This window comes from Microcebus murinus, chromosome 3, assembly GCF_040939455.1.
Source record: "Microcebus murinus isolate Inina chromosome 3, M.murinus_Inina_mat1.0, whole genome shotgun sequence".
Lineage (NCBI taxonomy): Eukaryota > Metazoa > Chordata > Mammalia > Primates > Cheirogaleidae > Microcebus > Microcebus murinus.
In genome coordinates, this window is record NC_134106.1 from 83,181,015 (window position 1) to 83,198,212 (window position 17,198).

General features: G+C 49.7%; 1 protein-coding gene and 1 long non-coding RNA gene across 7 annotated transcripts in view; one reads left to right on the top strand and one right to left on the bottom strand.

Annotated features, from left to right (window-relative positions):
- Positions 1-5,644, bottom strand: part of LOC142870070 (uncharacterized) — a 52,479-nt gene extending 46,835 nt beyond the window's left edge. Inside the window, exon 1 of one of the 6 annotated variants that reach the window (XR_012918618.1) lies at positions 3,709-4,631. This is a non-coding gene — a long non-coding RNA (uncharacterized LOC142870070). The other 5 variants (XR_012918617.1, XR_012918620.1, XR_012918622.1 and 2 more) reach the window with 5 other exon arrangements.
- A 2,242-nt stretch (positions 5,645-7,886) lies between these two features.
- POU3F3 (POU class 3 homeobox 3) lies at positions 7,887-9,451 on the top strand. The gene has a single exon (XM_012737665.3). The coding sequence runs from the start codon at positions 7,900-7,902 to the stop codon at positions 9,397-9,399; it is 1,500 nt and encodes a 499-aa protein (XP_012593119.1). The 5' UTR covers positions 7,887-7,899; the 3' UTR covers positions 9,400-9,451.
- The last annotated feature ends 7,747 nt before the right edge of the window (positions 9,452-17,198 follow it).

Below are 17,198 nucleotides of genomic sequence, written 5' to 3' on the forward strand. Positions count from 1 at the left end.
AAGACAACAAATACTCTTTTCCACCCAAAAGCTACCGTGGAAGAGTCCTCTCCTTTGTATATAATACACAGTGTGGTTTGTGAGTATGTTTAACATGCTACTTGTAAATGCTAATGGCAAATGTGCTTCCGAACTGCAGCAGTATCAGAGCACCTTGCCATTCTCAAATAGAAGCAAATGAGTAAATATCCACTCTGAGTTTTGTACATTTGACCTAGGTAATGTTCTTCATTCTCTCATTTGGCAAAAGCAATTTCACCATCCCCAACAATTAAAAGTCTGTATCTTTGCCCAGCACTTTGGATCTTAATTCATACCCAGCTTGATCATTTCCACCCCCAAATCATTATAGAATGCTAAAGCTGGCTCTATATGTGTCAGTTTTTCAAATTAACTTGTTGCTTTACCCAGAATTCTTATTTTCTGTTTCTTTTACATTAAGAAACCTAGGACTATAGATATCATAAGGGGCAAGTATTTTTTCTTTTCATTTAATTTTTTAAGTACATTTGTGAAAAAGGGAAAGTGAGTAGCAGCCTAGACAGTAACAATCACAGATCTCATGAAAAGTGGCGTGAAAAAATTATGCTCTAAGTATATATAATGATTGCTCCGCCAGTGCTTTCCAAAACGTCTGGCTAAACAGAAAAGTTTCTTTTCTCCCTAATAATTTTTAAAGGCATTCAGCAGCTCTGGGTGTGTGAAGTAAGTTAGAGCTTTGAGACATTTGTCCAATTCATGTGGATCTCCCCCAGAAGTCTTTTGTCTGAAGTGTCCACAGAGCTGAAGAAAAAGCAATGTTTGGGTTCAAATTACAGTTTCCTCAATTCTCCACTTTATTAGCGCAAACCTGAGAGTACATTTCCTGACTCTAAATTGAGAGCTCGATAGTGAAAATCACGGAATGAAAATGTTTGAGTGTTGTCCCCTTTGCTTTTATTTATCATGCCCATAATCTTTCAACCCCCCTAGAATATATACCACTTGAATCCAAACCCAGGCAGGTTTGGATTTCGTAAGTCATACTAAAGTTAGCTTCAAAGAAAAACTTCTCCTGGTTGGAAGCTGGTTGTCTCGGAGCTATGTTAGAAAAAATAAGGTACCTTTTCCCCTCTTGCACAGGAACATTAGAGCCATCACGTAATGTGGCCCTTACTAAACAGGCTCTGTGACACATTCACAGGTGCGCTGGGCTACTGAACCGTGGAAGCCAGCTTCTCACTTGCAGTCACTCCTGGCTTCCCTTTCTTGGTCACGCTCTCTAAATCTCCTTGGGAAAATTGTTAGTGACAAATAGACTAATTCCTCAGAACCAGCCAGGATTTGCCCTTCACTATTTTCGGAAGTTTTCCACATATCTTTCTCATCCTTTACCACAATAAAATTCAGTCTTCATTAGCAGAATCTAAAAATCTTTGAGGGGGGAACCTTGTGCTCGATTGAAACTTTTCTTCAACTAGGTTAAGTAATGTACTAAAAAGTTTCAAGCCTTCTAACCAACCCATGGCTATTTTGTATTTTTTTTTTTCCCCTAGCAAGCCTGCCAAAGACAAATCCAAAATCTTTCTAAAACCATAAGCCATACCAAGAATGAAAGTAGCCACTAAATAGCAAATGGAGTAAAAGAGATCCTGGGCACTTCAACTGAATCTTCAGGACCCTGAATTTTATTTAGAAGTCAAAGCATGTATCAGGTTGAAGAACGTTCATTATTTAACAGATAATACCTTAGAATGCATTTTTTTCTTGACTATTTCCCAAAAAAATACAACCTGAAAGATAGCTTCTTAAAGTAGCCTATTAAATACCCTTAATAATAATTTTTAAAAATGGTTCTTGCTTTTCACAACCCATTTCTGTTTTCCAGCTCTCTATACACTTCACTGAGAGGCATGGAGGAATAGTTTTTGAACTATATTTCTTTCTGGACCATTTCACAGACATGGGTGGGTGGGGGTGGGGAAGTCATTGTCCTCATATTTTAAAACCCCGTGTTATGCAATGAACTCACTCCTCGTTGTGAGTATGCATAGAAAGGTAGGGGTGTTTGTTCCTTTGGCAAGTTTGGAAAAGCAGATTTGCTTTTGAAACGGCTACATTTTACTCAGTACCGGCTAAGGCAAGTCAGTGCGCCCCCTGCTGACAAGTCAATAGTGCTACTCCTGAGCAAAGTTTATTTTGTTCAGTAAACCGTGTCATATAAAATTAACAACAACCAATAAAATTAGCTTATATGTTTCAACTGTAAAAGTCCAAAACAAAATAAAGCTAGTTTTAGTGGCACTAGAAATCTCTAGTTTGGCTTCTTCTCTTTGGCTGAACCAAGGTCCTTTTATCTAAAGCCCAGTGCACAAACATATAGCTTAATGTGACTAGTGTTCTTCCTTTTATTTCTTTCTCTATGGCAACCAATACGCTCTGCTCAGAAATGTTCCCCATCAAGGAAACAAATGATCTTCAGGGAGCAGCTCTATATGGCATCTGGTCCAATGGAGCACACAGAGTTAACCCCAGTCAAAAGCAAAGCTGCCAAGCACGTAAACAAGGAATGGAAAACTGGCGATTCTTGCCCCCCTCCCCAACTTAAACCTCTTCCTCCCTCGTTACAAACCATTTCATTGATTTGGCATCAACTGTTTCCAAATAAATTACCAATTCTAAATTGTAAGGTGTTCTGTGTACAAAAGTGCAATAAAATTCCAGCCATTTGATTCTACCCCTCATCACCCCAGACGCTGCTTCCTTTAAAAGAACAAAACCAAGAAGCTTTTAAAATCCTCTCCAGCCTATTTCACTAAGGTAAGGCGCTCACAGGGGCCTGGACTTGGCCTAGCTATTTCCTCCAGCCATATTTATCTAATTAACTGCACCTCGCAAGTGACTGCACCCTCGATTTTTACAAAACCCCGGGGACAGTGGCAAGGAGGGGGCAAGTGGAGTGGGGTTGTCAAAAATGGAAAACAAAGTAAAATCTAGTTTGTGCCACTAAAGCTCCAGCCTCCTTTGGGAATAAAGTGTGGGGATGTCCTGGTTAGTTTTGATTGATCACCCTCTTTCTGATGGGCTTTCACTACCGAGCTGGGAGGCTGCAGCTCCACGCCTGCTCCCCAGACACGGCATTAACCAGGGGTGCCCTGACTTCCTGCCTCGCTTCCTCCTTCCCCAGCTCTCTGCCCTCCCTTTGCCAAGCCCCCCCCAACTCCATCCTCCTGCTCCCAGCATGAGTCCCCCCACCCCAATCCCAGCGGGCACACGCAGTTCACGACATCACCACTGGCTACAGAAAGGGGCTTTCTTCCCCTCTAGTCCTGATTCTCTGGGGGGGAAAAAATTTCCAAAACAAGAAATATTTATACACTGCATGCTTAATAATCACTTCTTTTCCAGGGTGTTTTTTCTCCCTCACGATCAACAATTAAAATGAATAGCACTCTCCTCTCCACCACCACCCCCCCCACCCAAAGTAAAATGCCTTGCTGTGTATAGCTTTGGAATGAGTCCATCTTTTTATGTAATATTCTAGCAGGGTTGGATTTTTTTTTACTCCCCCCAACACACCTTCTCTTCCTTCCCTCATACAGTTGCTCCCTGAACCCTCCCTCGTCCCAAGCATTGAAAATAAGCTCCTAAACCTACAAGAACAAAAATAAAAAAGCCAGAAAGGAGGGGAAGAAGAGAAAGCAGGGAAAGAAAATGAAAAACACTTACCGAGAAAACTTCCAGGGTTAGATTTTTAAATAAAAGAAGATGTTTTATTATTTTTTTTTTTAAATAAGGGGACTGGGGTGGGGGCGGAGGGGAAGGCATATTCTCAACTCTCCAGAACCGACGCAGCCTTAGCCTTCCCTTTACTCTGACGCCTCTAAGCACAGCTCTCCACTAGTCTATTATTTTCACCAAAATATATGAAAATGTATGCAAATGAAAATCAGCACTAACTGTTCTCCCCTTGTTATATACTTTGGATTTTTTTTTCCAGACAAAACAATCACACTCCGCAAAGGGAGGGGGCGGATGGGGTGGGGCGGCGTAGGGGGGGGTGCCGGGAGCGATTCAAGAACTAAGTACGAGGAAAGGGGGGAGGAAGAAGGGGACAGACCTCGGAACAGAAGTATATTTCTGTTATCGGGGAGCACAGCGTTTTGGGGGGCATCCCATACGCGCACACACCCTCCTTGAAAAGAAAGAAAGTGGATCTGTTTGCAGAGGCGCTATCGCGTTTCATCGGGCCACCTGAGACTGCTTTTGAAAGCGTGTACTGTGAAATTCATAGCAGTAATTTAGACAAAATCCTCACTGTATATTAATGAAAGGCGGCCCCATGGCTCTGTTCCTATCCTCCCCATTCAGTGTAAACAAAACCACGAGACTCTCTCGGTTTTTGAGCCGGATCCAAGCAAAATCGGCAGGAAAGGAAAACACGGGGTGCTGGCACCGACTATTCAAACGTCTGCACCTGGAGATCTCAGATTTATTCAATGAAATCTGTGTTCCATCTTTTATATATACATATACGCATACATAAATATAAAAAGGAACCTTTGGGGGACCCAGAGGAAAAAAAAATCCGTTCTGTTTGGGGTTTGGTTACCATTGCCTTTCAGATCTATACCTTGGCAATAACGGCTTTGCTAAAACCTACCTACGATGGTATCTCACCAGGCAAGCAGGGGCTGGACAGGATGCTACATTAATTCTAGGCGTCTACCGTTAATCCTCAGATCACGCCAAGGCTGCGTAGCTGCGGCTGGGCTGGAAAGCTCCGGCTTTAACGGAGTTCACCTAACTGCGCTCGGCACCGGGAAAGAAGGGCGGGAGGCCCGTTCACATTTGATTCGGAGCACACCGCCCGCTCCACATCTACGTCCTGGGCCGCCCCTCGGGCTCGGGACTGCCAGGCGCAGGGGCAGGCAGGCAGGCAGGCTGCCGCGGGCTCACGGCTGGCGCACCCGCAGCTGGGGGTGCGGGGTGCACGCACACAACGCACACTCATTAGGAACCATGTATTTATTGAATGTCCGAGTTGGGTTAGTTCATTGGAAATCCCCGAGGAGGGTTCAATTTGCCCTTGTTTTCGTTGCCACTTTCTCTTTTTTCTTGGTTCGCTGAGGTTCCTCTGTGCAGCGTTTCCGCTTGGCCGCGTCCCCCCACCCCGCCCCACCCCCGCTTCTCTCGCCTACCCGGCGCACTCCCCCTCCCGTCCTCCTTAACTCTTTCAGTGGGGCTGGAGCTGAGAAAGCATTTGTCGCCGCCAGCCCCATCCACCGCGCACACCCATCTGAGACAGAAAAGAAAGAAAGAAAAAAAGCACCACCAAGGCTGAGAATAGCGAGAGAGCAAAAACCCCACCACTAATAACAACCACACTGGAATCACACACACACACACACACACACAGGAGTAAGCGGTGGAGCAGCGGAGGGCGCGGCTAGTGGATCTCGGTTCCTTCTGCCGGCTCCTGCTGCCACGGGAATTCCTAAAGCCATTGGGTCGAATACACTTACGATGAATCTATGGGGGAAGGTCGGACTGATTGCTTTTCAAATACATCGCATGGCTCCGCTGACCGGCACCCTCCAAACTCACAAGGGCACGCACGCTACTTGCATGAATCCCAGAGGAGGGAGGGAGGGTGGAAGGGAGGGAGAGCGAAAGAGGGAGAGAGGGGGTGGGGGAGAGAGCGAGCAGCGGCAGCGAGCGGTCTGTCTCGCACGCGCGGGCACCGCGCTGGTCCTGGGCTGCAGGTTTCCCAGATGATGGCATCCGAGAACTTAAACAAAGGGGGCCGCCGCCGGCGCGCAACGGCTGCGGAAAGTTGCGGTGGCGGATTTCCAAGGAGCGTGGCCGCGACCCGAGCTCTTGGCGATGCGAGCCCCCCCTTCCCACCCCCACCGAGACAGAGATCTGGGCCGGCTGGTGAAGGGAAGATGAAACTTTGAAACCACTGGGGACACATCTGTCTATAGGTATTAGCTTGAATGGTACATCGTGCCGCGCGCTTTACAGATTTCTGGCGGGGGAGGGGGGCGACACTACGCAGTACTAGGTGGGGTGGGTAGGTTGCTATTTTTCCTGTTTCCCTCTTCATTTTCCTTCTGATTCTCTTTCCCCCCTCCGCCCGTCCCTCCCTCCTTTTTCTCTCCCTTTCTTCTCCCCCTCCCAGACCTATTGCGAACGCCCAGAATCGCTGAGGGAACGCCAACCTCTGGGCCGGACACTAAGAGTTAAGATGTGGCGGAGGGGGTGGCGGAGGGGGTGGCGGGGGAGGGGCGGGGAGGGGAAAGTGGCGAGGGGGAGGGAGGCTGGGGTACGACAGATTTCCAGCTTCTACGACGCTCTGCCTAAATTAAAAAGCAACCAATCGGAACGGCCGGAAGGGGGGCCGCGCGTCGTGAGCCAGTCATTCTGGGCCTGCCAATCACCCAGCGGGTAGCCAATCAGCGGGGGCCCTGGTGCTCGACTTCCTTGTATTTGGGAAAGTGTGGTGGTGGGTGCGCGCTCGCGGCGGAGGGTAAACATTCGACAGTCCCTGCTCTGAGAGGGAGGGACAGAGAGCGAACTGTCAGATCCGAGCAAGAGCGGGCGCCCGAGAAAGGGAGAGAGAGTGAGAGAGAGAGGGAGGGAGAGGGAAAGTGAGAGAGGGAAAGAGAGCGCGAACGAGGGCACAGAGCGAGCTCCTGCTGCAACTCCGCTCCAGCACGGCCAGCGCCAGCGCCCGCCGTCGGTGCACTCTACGAGCCGTGCAACGTGCCCCCAGGAGTTGGTTGTATATCAAGGATCCCCTATATGCACACACACACCTCCACCTCCACCAATGCACTCTTCTTCCTCCTCCTTCTCCAGACAACTGCTGGGAAAATAATAACACACCAATCCCAACCATCAGCAACAAGGTAACAGAGCAATTCGACATCATTTTTTTCCTGTTCAATTTTTTTCCTTGTTATATTTGTTTCCTAATTTCTGCCCAAAAGGAAAGATGTCGCATCAGACTGTGACTGTTGCGAGGAGAATGAAAAAGGACTCTTGTTTCAGAGGCAACCAAGAGCTCCGGCAATAGCAACTTCAGAGAAATGCACCATCGCAAGAAGTTTTCCTAGGACAGAACAAAACTTGAAAGCAGAGGACCAGAGGGGGAGAGCAGGAGCCAGCCTCCGCTCTCCGCACACACGAGCAGCAAGCATCACCACGCCTTCAAGGACGAAAAAAGTTTTACTACTCTAAGGGAAAACGAGTGAAATGTGTTCCTGAGGAGGAAAGAATACAGCGGACAAGGGAAGGAGCGGGCCGGTTGCTGGTCACCCATAATTTCGCTAAGGAAGAAAGGAACAGCTTCTTTCTTTGTTGTCTCCCGTAAAACCTTCACTTAGCAGGTGGACTGAGCCCCGCGGCCGGGCAGAATCCGCGCTCGCCCGAGGACAGGAGGAGGAGCGGGAGCCCGCGCGCCCCGGGAGAGCGCCCCGAGTGCAAGTCCCCGCCCCGCCCGGCGAGGCCCGCTGGAGCGAGCCGAGTGCGCCGGGGCTGGGGGGCGGCCACGACCCCCCCTGAAAGGGGTGGCCACGGAGCGCGCCCCGAGAAGCGAGCCCCCCTCCCCAGAGCGCTGCTCCTGCTGCTGTTGCTGCTGACCAAGGCCGGCCGGCGACCCCCGCGCCCTGCCGAGCGGCCTTGCAGCTGCAGCCGGGGGCCGCGGCGGCGGAGGCGGCGGGGGCGGAGGCGGCGGCGGAGGAGGAGGAGGCGAAGGCGGCGGGGCCGGCGGGGGCCCGGGGCGGGGGCGGGGGAGGAGGGGGGGAGGAGGCGGGAGGCGCAGGGGGGGGCGCGGCGGCGGCGGCGGCGGCGGCCGCGGCTGCTGCTGCGGCGGCGGCGGTGGTGGCGGCGGTGGGGTGGCGGGAGCGGAGCGGCATGGCCACGGCGGCTTCTAACCCCTACCTGCCGGGGAACAGCCTGCTCGCGGCCGGCTCTATTGTGCACTCCGACGCGGCAGGGGCTGGCGGCGGCGGGGGTGGCGGCGGCGGCGGCGGTGGCGGCGGTGCGGGGGGCGGTGGCGGCGGCATGCAGCCGGGTAGCGCCGCCGTGACCTCGGGCGCCTACCGGGGGGACCCGTCCTCTGTCAAGATGGTCCAGAGCGACTTCATGCAGGGGGCCATGGCCGCCAGCAACGGCGGCCATATGCTGAGCCACGCGCACCAGTGGGTCACGGCCCTGCCCCACGCCGCCGCCGCTGCCGCCGCCGCCGCTGCCGCCGCCGTGGAAGCGAGCTCGCCGTGGTCAGGCAGCGCCGTGGGCATGGCCGGCAGCCCCCAGCAGCCGCCACAGCCGCCGCCGCCACCCCCGCAGGGCCCCGACGTGAAAGGCGGCGCCGGGCGCGACGACCTGCACGCGGGCACAGCGCTGCACCACCGCGGGCCGCCGCACCTCGGACCTCCACCGCCACCCCCGCACCAGGGCCACCCGGGGGGCTGGGGGGCGGCCGCCGCAGCAGCAGCCGCCGCTGCGGCCGCCGCAGCCGCCGCGCACCTCCCGTCCATGGCCGGGGGCCAGCAGCCCCCGCCGCAAAGTCTGCTCTACTCCCAGCCCGGGGGCTTCACGGTGAACGGCATGCTGAGCGCGCCCCCAGGGCCCGGCAGCGGCGGTGGCGGCGCGGGCGGCGGGGCCCAGAGCCTGGTGCACCCAGGGCTGGTGCGCGGGGACACGCCCGAGCTGGCCGAACACCACCATCACCACCACCACCACGCGCACCCGCACCCGCCGCACCCGCACCACGCGCAGGGACCCCCGCACCACGGCGGCAGCGGCGGCGCGGGGCCTGGACTCAACAGCCACGATCCGCACTCGGACGAGGACACGCCGACGTCGGATGACCTGGAGCAGTTCGCCAAGCAGTTCAAGCAGAGGCGCATCAAGCTGGGCTTCACGCAGGCCGACGTGGGGCTGGCGCTGGGCACGCTGTACGGCAACGTGTTCTCGCAGACCACCATCTGCCGCTTCGAGGCCCTGCAGCTGAGCTTCAAGAACATGTGCAAGCTCAAGCCGCTGCTGAACAAGTGGCTGGAGGAGGCGGACTCTAGCACCGGCAGCCCCACGAGCATCGACAAGATCGCGGCGCAGGGCCGCAAGCGCAAGAAGCGGACCTCTATCGAGGTGAGCGTCAAGGGCGCGCTCGAGAGCCACTTCCTAAAGTGCCCCAAGCCCTCTGCGCAGGAGATCACCAACCTGGCCGACAGCCTGCAGCTCGAGAAGGAGGTGGTGCGGGTCTGGTTCTGCAATCGGCGCCAAAAGGAGAAGCGCATGACGCCGCCCGGGATCCAACAGCAGACGCCCGACGACGTCTACTCGCAGGTGGGCACCGTGAGCGCCGACACGCCGCCGCCGCACCACGGGCTGCAGACGAGCGTGCAGTGAAGGCTAGGGCGCAGCGCGGAGAGGGCCGCCGCCGCCGCCTCCGCAGCCGCCGTCAGCACCGCCGCCGCCCCCGCCGCCGCCGCCGCCGCGCGACCCTGCACCTGGGCCGCGTCCCGGCCGAGCCCAGGCCCCGCCGCCGCCCTCCCCTCCGCCAAAGACAGGCATGCCCGCCCTTGGAGGAAAAAAGCGAGGGAGAGACAGGCCAAGGAGACATTTTTTGAAGTCCAAGGAAGGAGGGACCAAAAAAATTAAAAAGCATAATAAATACCCAGACTGTTTCATATACATATACAACAAACAAAACCGGAAGAGAAAAAGGGGGCGATCATGAGATCTCGTTTATACCATGGTGGTGTTCCGTGTTTTGTTTTTGTTTTTATATAAAAGGGTGAAGATGCCTAACGCACCAAAACTGCACTCGTGAGGTTTTTCCCACCCTGAGCTGACCTACTTGGCAGAGGAGGACAGCACCTGCCCCGTGCTCTCCTCTTGGAAAAAAAATAAAAAATAAAAGGTCCCCCTTCTTTTCACTTTCTCCCTCCTGAAGGGCTGCCTAAACAGATCCACGGAAACTTTCTTTCCTGGGAGCGACCTGAAAGAAAGCCGAGGCACCGCGTTTCATCAGGGGATAGCTCAGTGCTCCGGGACCCTGTTTTTCTTGGCCATATTAAAGTCATTTAGGAACAAGCAAATCCACTATGAAATGGGAAGGAGAAGGGGGAAAAGCCTCCAGGAAAATAAAATATCCACAGCTTCTGAAATTAACAGACTGAATAGCAAAGCCAAAAGTATCCTCGAAGTAACCTTGGAAATAATAACATCGCGGAAGAGCAGAGGGATGGGCGAGGGAAAGGGGGACGTCCACCGAGGAGTGGCGAGAGGCCCCTGCCAAGTCGGGCCGCGGCGGCCGCGGGCGGGCGGACTGGGCGCGGAGCGAGGGCCCAGCCCGCGAGGCCGCCGAGGGAGGCCCGGCCGCCGACCTCCAGGCTTTAACGCCTGCCACTCGGGGTGGACCATGCCTAAAGATTCCACCGCTAATATTTTTTTTATTAATATTTTTTATTTTTTATTTCTGGACTGACTCAGATAAAGGAATTTAGAAAGACTGAGCACCAGCCGCTGCACTTCTCTGGACTTTTCTCCTCAATCCGTTGCCAACTTTGATTGAATGGGTGCTGTGGATGTGATTATATAATACTGCCATTTCCAAGCAGTGTTTTTGGTAGGTTTTAATAAACAGACTTTTCAAAAGACGGCAATATAGAATTGTTAGATCCGTTGTTGATCTAAAAATATTTGCTTTATATTTTCATTAAATGACTTCTTTTAATATTTTATTCAGAATACTTATGAACTGCTGCAAAACGGTAATTTATTTTTCCCCAGATCTTGTATTACGTGTTTTTTTCAGACGAGCACAAATCAAAATGAAATGAAAATATGGACAGTTGTTAGGTAATAAGGGTATCTTTTGATGTGATCATTTGATTGTAATTTAATTTGAGTAGTGATTCCGTAAGAGCTGATCGAGAAAATAAATTTGTTAGAATGAAATAGTCTGTGTCTGATGCATAAACACTGTGTGGGAAGAAAAGAGTTCTTTAGGAAATATTTTTTTACTAATGAAAATCCTTAAGTAATTGCATTGAGGAAGTAGAGCCTGCTCCACTTAAGGTATATTTGGAAATCTAGAGTAAAAGACAGGCATTTCTGAAACAGCTAGTATTTTAACGTAGTAATCACTTCTTGATAATCCATAAATTTCACAATATTTTTCTCTCCCTTAATTTTAGTGGGTGTCTTTAGTGTTTTTAGGTGAGATTGTCTAGATGCTAGCCCTTTTCTTGAAGATACCTGTGTTCTTCATTGGAAGATTGAACTACATCACCAGTAAAAATGTCCCAGCTGATTATTAATGGTTAATACAGCCCCTCCCCCAAGTTCAGCCTCTCTTTTTCTTCTCATTCCCCCAGCATATTCCTGTCTCTTTTCTCTTTTTCTGAAGACTAATAGTTGTTAAGAATAGCTTATATGTCTATAAAATATTCTGATATCAATTACTTCCATTAATAACTATATGTAATTAAATTTAAATTATTAAGTTTTTGTTGTTTTTTGTTTTTTCCTAGAATGAAAGAATATAGTTCTAAAATCCTGATTATGGTCCACACTGCATCCATCTGTGCAACTACCAGCTCAGACTTAAGGTTCTACATTTCTGTGTTTTTGTCTTTCCCCAGTATGATTCTATATCTTCTTTACTGGTGCTGGGAGTTTTAGCTTTTTAGATCATTTTTTTAGATAAATCCTGCATAGTGGTCACATTTATCAGGTTAATGTTTCAATATTTACAATGTGGGAAAATGAAAGTGTAATGCCTCAGGTTGTGAATACTAAAGATGATAAAGGCTCTGCTTAGTGGAGTCCCTAAGTATTGTACTTTTTTAAAAAAAAGTATTTAGGGATGATAAAGCAATGACTCTATAGACAAATTTCCCCAATCTCACTTAGCTGTCACTCACTTTTTTCCTTCTTCTCTCCTCTTTACTCTCTCTCCCTGTGATATCAATACAGGGGTTAAAAAACCCAGAAAACTGTGAGAGCAACAAGGAACAGTTATTTCTCCCAGACAGGCCCTGTGTCACTTTCATAAATCAAGCCCAGCCAGATGGCCGTGTATTGGGTTGCATTATTTTAAACACCAAATTGTACTAAAAATCACAATCATTTTGATTTGTGAAATCTGAAAAAGGCCATATTTATTAAACAGAGAGAAGAAAAAAATGAAGACAAGAAACCACAATTTACTTTTCTTTGCCTTCTTGTTTTCTATTTCTCTTGCTATTGTAATGGCTCTACCCAGCGAATTTACAACCTGAAATGGGGGTGGGGGTGAAGTTCATTGTTTTTTGAGGGTCTAAGGGGCAAGCGAAGAAGTCCTCACTGGAAAGCTGAGGATTGTGCAGGTTGTTTTTAAGTGGTGGATACTACTGGCACGTGAGATGGAATCCTGTTTTTTTCTACAGGAATAGTGGTGGTTGATTAGACAAGGAATGGGGTCTATTTAAAATTTTAGGAGGTATCTACTTACTTGATTTAGCTGACAACAAAAAAGCTAACATTAGATTTCATACTGTTTTCTATTAAAAAACTAACTTTGCTGATTACTTTGGAAGAAGCCCTGATTTAGCAGAGTAACTTTTAATAAGAGAAGCTGGGAAAGCAAGCCCATCTTGTTTCATTATTTTGCATTTTTTATAAAGTGAGCTGAGGCTTGCACTCCATTTTTTTTTGATCAACCCTTTGAATGTATTTATGAAATGAAATTCATGGTTGAAAAACAAAAGAGGGCAGATATAACTGAGAGGTTTTGTGCTAAGGCTTATATTGTTACACATGTAAATAATGAAAATATTGTTATATATCACCAGATCTTTTTAATGAATTTGGTCATTGTGTTCCTTTGCAGCGCAAGTGTCTTGTGCTTTGTAAAGTGCCCATTTGTTTCCTCCATTTCAACCCATCCCCTCCTCCCCTTCCAACCCCAAGGAAAGTGACAAAGTTCTGTTCCATCAGCCTGGCTAATCCCAAGCTAGGCCCATTTGCAGTTTACAGTCTCCCATGGCTCTTAATCAGTTGTCCAAGCCTTGGTCTCCTCATTCATCCAACCATCTTCCCCTGGCAAGTCTGTGCCATAAATCATTCAAGGTGTATTTAAAATAGTCACTTCGCTGTTGTTGCTCTGCCTTTTTTTTTTTTTTGTACTTAGCCAAGGACTACTTCTTTGTTCCAAAATAGAACTGTTCATTATTGATCTTAGAGATTCCCTCTGCTTTCCTGTAGCCTCCAGTGTTTGCTCATTACCATGCTCATAATCTGTTTTGTATGAATGGTTTTCAACATTCAGAGAATAATTGGTTCTAATATTAAATGCAGTATATACTATTGATAGTTTTATCGATAAGTGTAATATTTTAAATAATTTTAACAATTAAATTTGTTTTTTAAATTATATATTTGTAAAGTATTTATCCTGTTGGAAGCAACAATATATTGTTGTATTTATTCGTTTATTTTTGTAATAAATGATCAACCTCGTCAAGCTAAATCAAAAATGACACTTTTATATATTTATAAAAAATGCACTTTAAGAGATGGGCATATTTGCACCAATTTGTATGTAAATAGAGTAAGATACATCAATAACTTGTAGCTTTCAGAACTAATTTGAAGGAAGAAACAGTCTCTCCACATGGAGTTTAGTTTGTTCAAGTTGCAGGGTAATTAATCAACTATAAAATGGATGCAACAAGTATTGGCACTGGATGCAGACTTGAAATTAATTATTTAGGAGGTGGACCTGGTTTTTTTTTTGAAGGCAGAAAGATAAAAATTAGAGAAATCTATTTTTTTATGAAATGCACATGGCTGGCTGTACCTATTAGAACAGATGCTGTGTTTTAATGGTAAAAAACTAATACCTGACTATGCTCAGATATCTATGTTGGGGAACGAAGTTGGAAGTTTGAGTTTATCACTGACCCAAAAGCAAGGTGCTGTAAAAAAAAAAAAATTGTGCTAGGTTAAAAAAAAAATTAGATCCTTTAAAAGTAACTGGCTGGAGAAAACTCTTTTCTCCTAGTCCTGCTACTGAAAGTATAAGCTATCAGTACAGGTGGTCTTGTAGTTCTTAAGAGTGATGCAATTAAGAAGTGTGGGGCCACCTCTCCTGCTCTTTAAGTTCTGTAGGGCATTTGGTCATCTCAGTTCCTCAGGGCTGCTGGTCTGAGGGCCTGAAGGTCACCCATGTGACCTCCAGGCTGCGGGAACCCCACTGTAAGCTTGATCTTGATTTCAGTAAGGAATCAGAGGGCTCTGCGTTTGCATCCTGAACGTTCCAGCCTAGGGAAGGAAATAGTGCGCAGGCTGGAAGAGCTGGGGGTGGGGGCAGCGGAGATAGCAAGAGGGGTACTTGTGTAATCAGATTCTTTGATTTTGTTAGCCTGGCTCATGGCCTATTAATTAGATTACTCTCTCTTTCATTCTTGATTTCACATCCGTGTTTGTTCCTGTATCCTAAAATGTGGGCGCGAGCTTGGCAAGCAGGAACCTATGATGTCACTGCCGGCCAGCGCGGCCGCCTGGCCTTCTGGCGGGCTGTGGGCTGCGTCCTTGATGAGTCCGGTCTTCCTCAAGGAAGAGCCGGCTCTGGAAGTGACCTCAGAGGGGTCTGGGAAGAGGGCAACAGGCATTATTGTCGCGGTGGCACGGTGCATGCGCTAGTGTGTGAGTGTGCGCGCGCGCGCGCGCGTGTGTGTGTGTGTGTGTGTGTGTGTGTGTGTGTGTGTGTGTGTGCGTGCGTGTGTGTGTGTGTGTGTGTGTGTGTGCGAGTGCCTTGAGCAAGTGGGTGCGTGTGAGGGGAGGAGGATGCAGAAATTCGCGGTCTGGACTCAGAAGCTCTAGGGATGCAGGCGATTTGGTCAGGTGCAGGGCCTGCCTCTGGCAAAAACCTGGGGTCAGAGGACACAGGGGGAAGGAGGAGGACCCAGGGCAGCCAGGCACCAAAAACCCGCTTCCCCCCGGGAGGGAGGGCAGGACTGGGCGCGGAGGTAGGGCGGTGGCGGTCGCTGTGGGGCGGCCGGGTCCCTGGTCGACCCGGCACGGCCTGGCGGCCCAACTGTGGCAGCTGCTGCGGGTCCCACAAGTTGTTTTCCTCGTGGCGACCATTCAGCAAAATGCACGATCCTTTCTCAAAGATTTAAATTTCGCGGATGAATTACCATACACCGGTTGCTTAGCAACTAAATTCAAGCAGGGCTAAGAATATGCAAGCTTTTTGTATTCTCATTAATAAAAATGCCACTCTGACACAGCAACCCGACTTTGGATCACTGCAACTTCTGTAAAAGCCGTAGGAGAATACAAACCGATCCTGCCTTTCAATTACAGATCAAAATGGCTTGAAACGCGATGTTTTGTTCATCTATCTTCCTAAAAGCGATGTAAAAAATAACGGCTTTCAAGAGCAGTAGTAAATTCTTCTTCTTCTTTTTTTTTTTTAATGGAGTTGTCTATTGGGGTTACTGATAATTGTCAACTGAAACCTTTTGAAACACAGGTTGAAATATCCCTTTTCATCAACATTTCTACTTTCCCCCTCAGACCCCCCCTACTCTCTGATCCTGTTCTCCTTCTTCGGCCTAATTAATAATAACAACTATTATTGGTGTTGTTGTTGTTGTTATTCTAGAAATACTCAGGCCTTAGGAGCTCTAGACACTAAAGGGCAGTTAGCAAAGTAATCAACAAGCCCGGCGGCTGGAGAAAGTCCAAGGAATAGAGGAGAGAGGGAGAGAAAAGGAAACTTCTGAAAGTTTCCTTGGAAGGTGGGGAGAGTCCTTGAAGGCTGGAGTCGCTCAGGTCCCAGAGGTCCTGGCGGTGACTTTCTGGAAGGCCTGTGGGAAGTAAGGCAGAATGCCTATGGGTCTCTGCTCTGCGTTTGCGGATTCTCCGTCCTGGGCTCCAGCATCCTCTCCGGGGATAAAATCGCTGCCTCTCCCTCTGCAGACAGCGGAGTGCCGAGGGGTTGAGTTCAGGGCCTGGCTGACCCGGGCTCTCTTTCTGAAATCCATTTCCCTGCCGCCCGGAGCCCTGGAGCAGAGGCCGCAGTAAAGACGGAGCTGGACCCGTGACCCCCTGGGTCTTCAAAGCCTGTGGCCCAGCCCAGAGACCAGAGCCTGCAAATTCGGTGCGGGGCGCACTCTGCGTCTCCTCCCGCAGGATGCCGCGCGGGGAGGGAGATGTGCTGCCTCGGAAAGAGGTTCCAACCCACGATCTTTTGCTGCAGTCCGAATGTGCGGGGGGCCAGGGGTCAGAGCAGAAGGGCCTCGTGCGCGCGCCGGTCACATTGTCTGGGAGTGCGCTGACGTCCAGGCGGCTGGGACTGCGGAGCGGGGGCAGGGCGGGAGGCGGCCGGCGGCTTTGTGGAAGTTTTGGGCGGCTGGGCCCTGCTCACCGCACTGGGCGGTCGAGTTCTTGGGTAGCCCCGGGCGCTGGGCCCACGCCTCCGCTTCCCGGGAGTGGGAAACTCGAGCGCGCCCCACCGACTCTAGGGTAGGCTGCCTGGGCCCGGCCTGTCCCCACCCGAGGACTGCGGGCCCGGGCCTGCGGAGCCATAGCACGACCCCGGCGGTGTGCGGGCACCCGCGGCAGGGCAAGGCACCGATGCCAACGGGAGGGCCTGTGCCAGTCCACCCGCCACCGAGATCGCACCCCAGCTTCGGCTTCGCTTCTGAAGCTGCAAATGGAAGCTTTAGAAAGATCCAGGGGCAAAACGAAACCCCCAGATCGATCCGGATAACACCCCCAGGGAGCCGACCCCCCCTTCCCCTACCTCTGCACTTTGGCAAACTTGAGAACTTTAGGGGTACTGCTTCCATAAGTCAGCCGACACTTAAAGATAACGAACCCCACCACTGACTCAGTTTAACCTGATTTCGGTCTAGTGGTACAAAAAGAAAACCAGTGGAACTCAAAAAAACCTTAAGTGGAAATGTTTGCTGTATTACGACATGCTCAGAGGCATTAGAGTTCTTTTTTTTTCTTTCAGTAAAACATACATAATAAACAGAAAGCCATTTATTTACAAATACAAATGGCCGAGACAAGCCGCATTCCATGTATGTAACTCATTAATGGAATTCGTTCCTTTTCCTCCCTTTGGAAACAAATCTTAGCTTTTAAAAAATGCCATGTCTTGGGAAAGGGAAGGAAAGTGGTTAGTTTACCTGCTCCTTGAA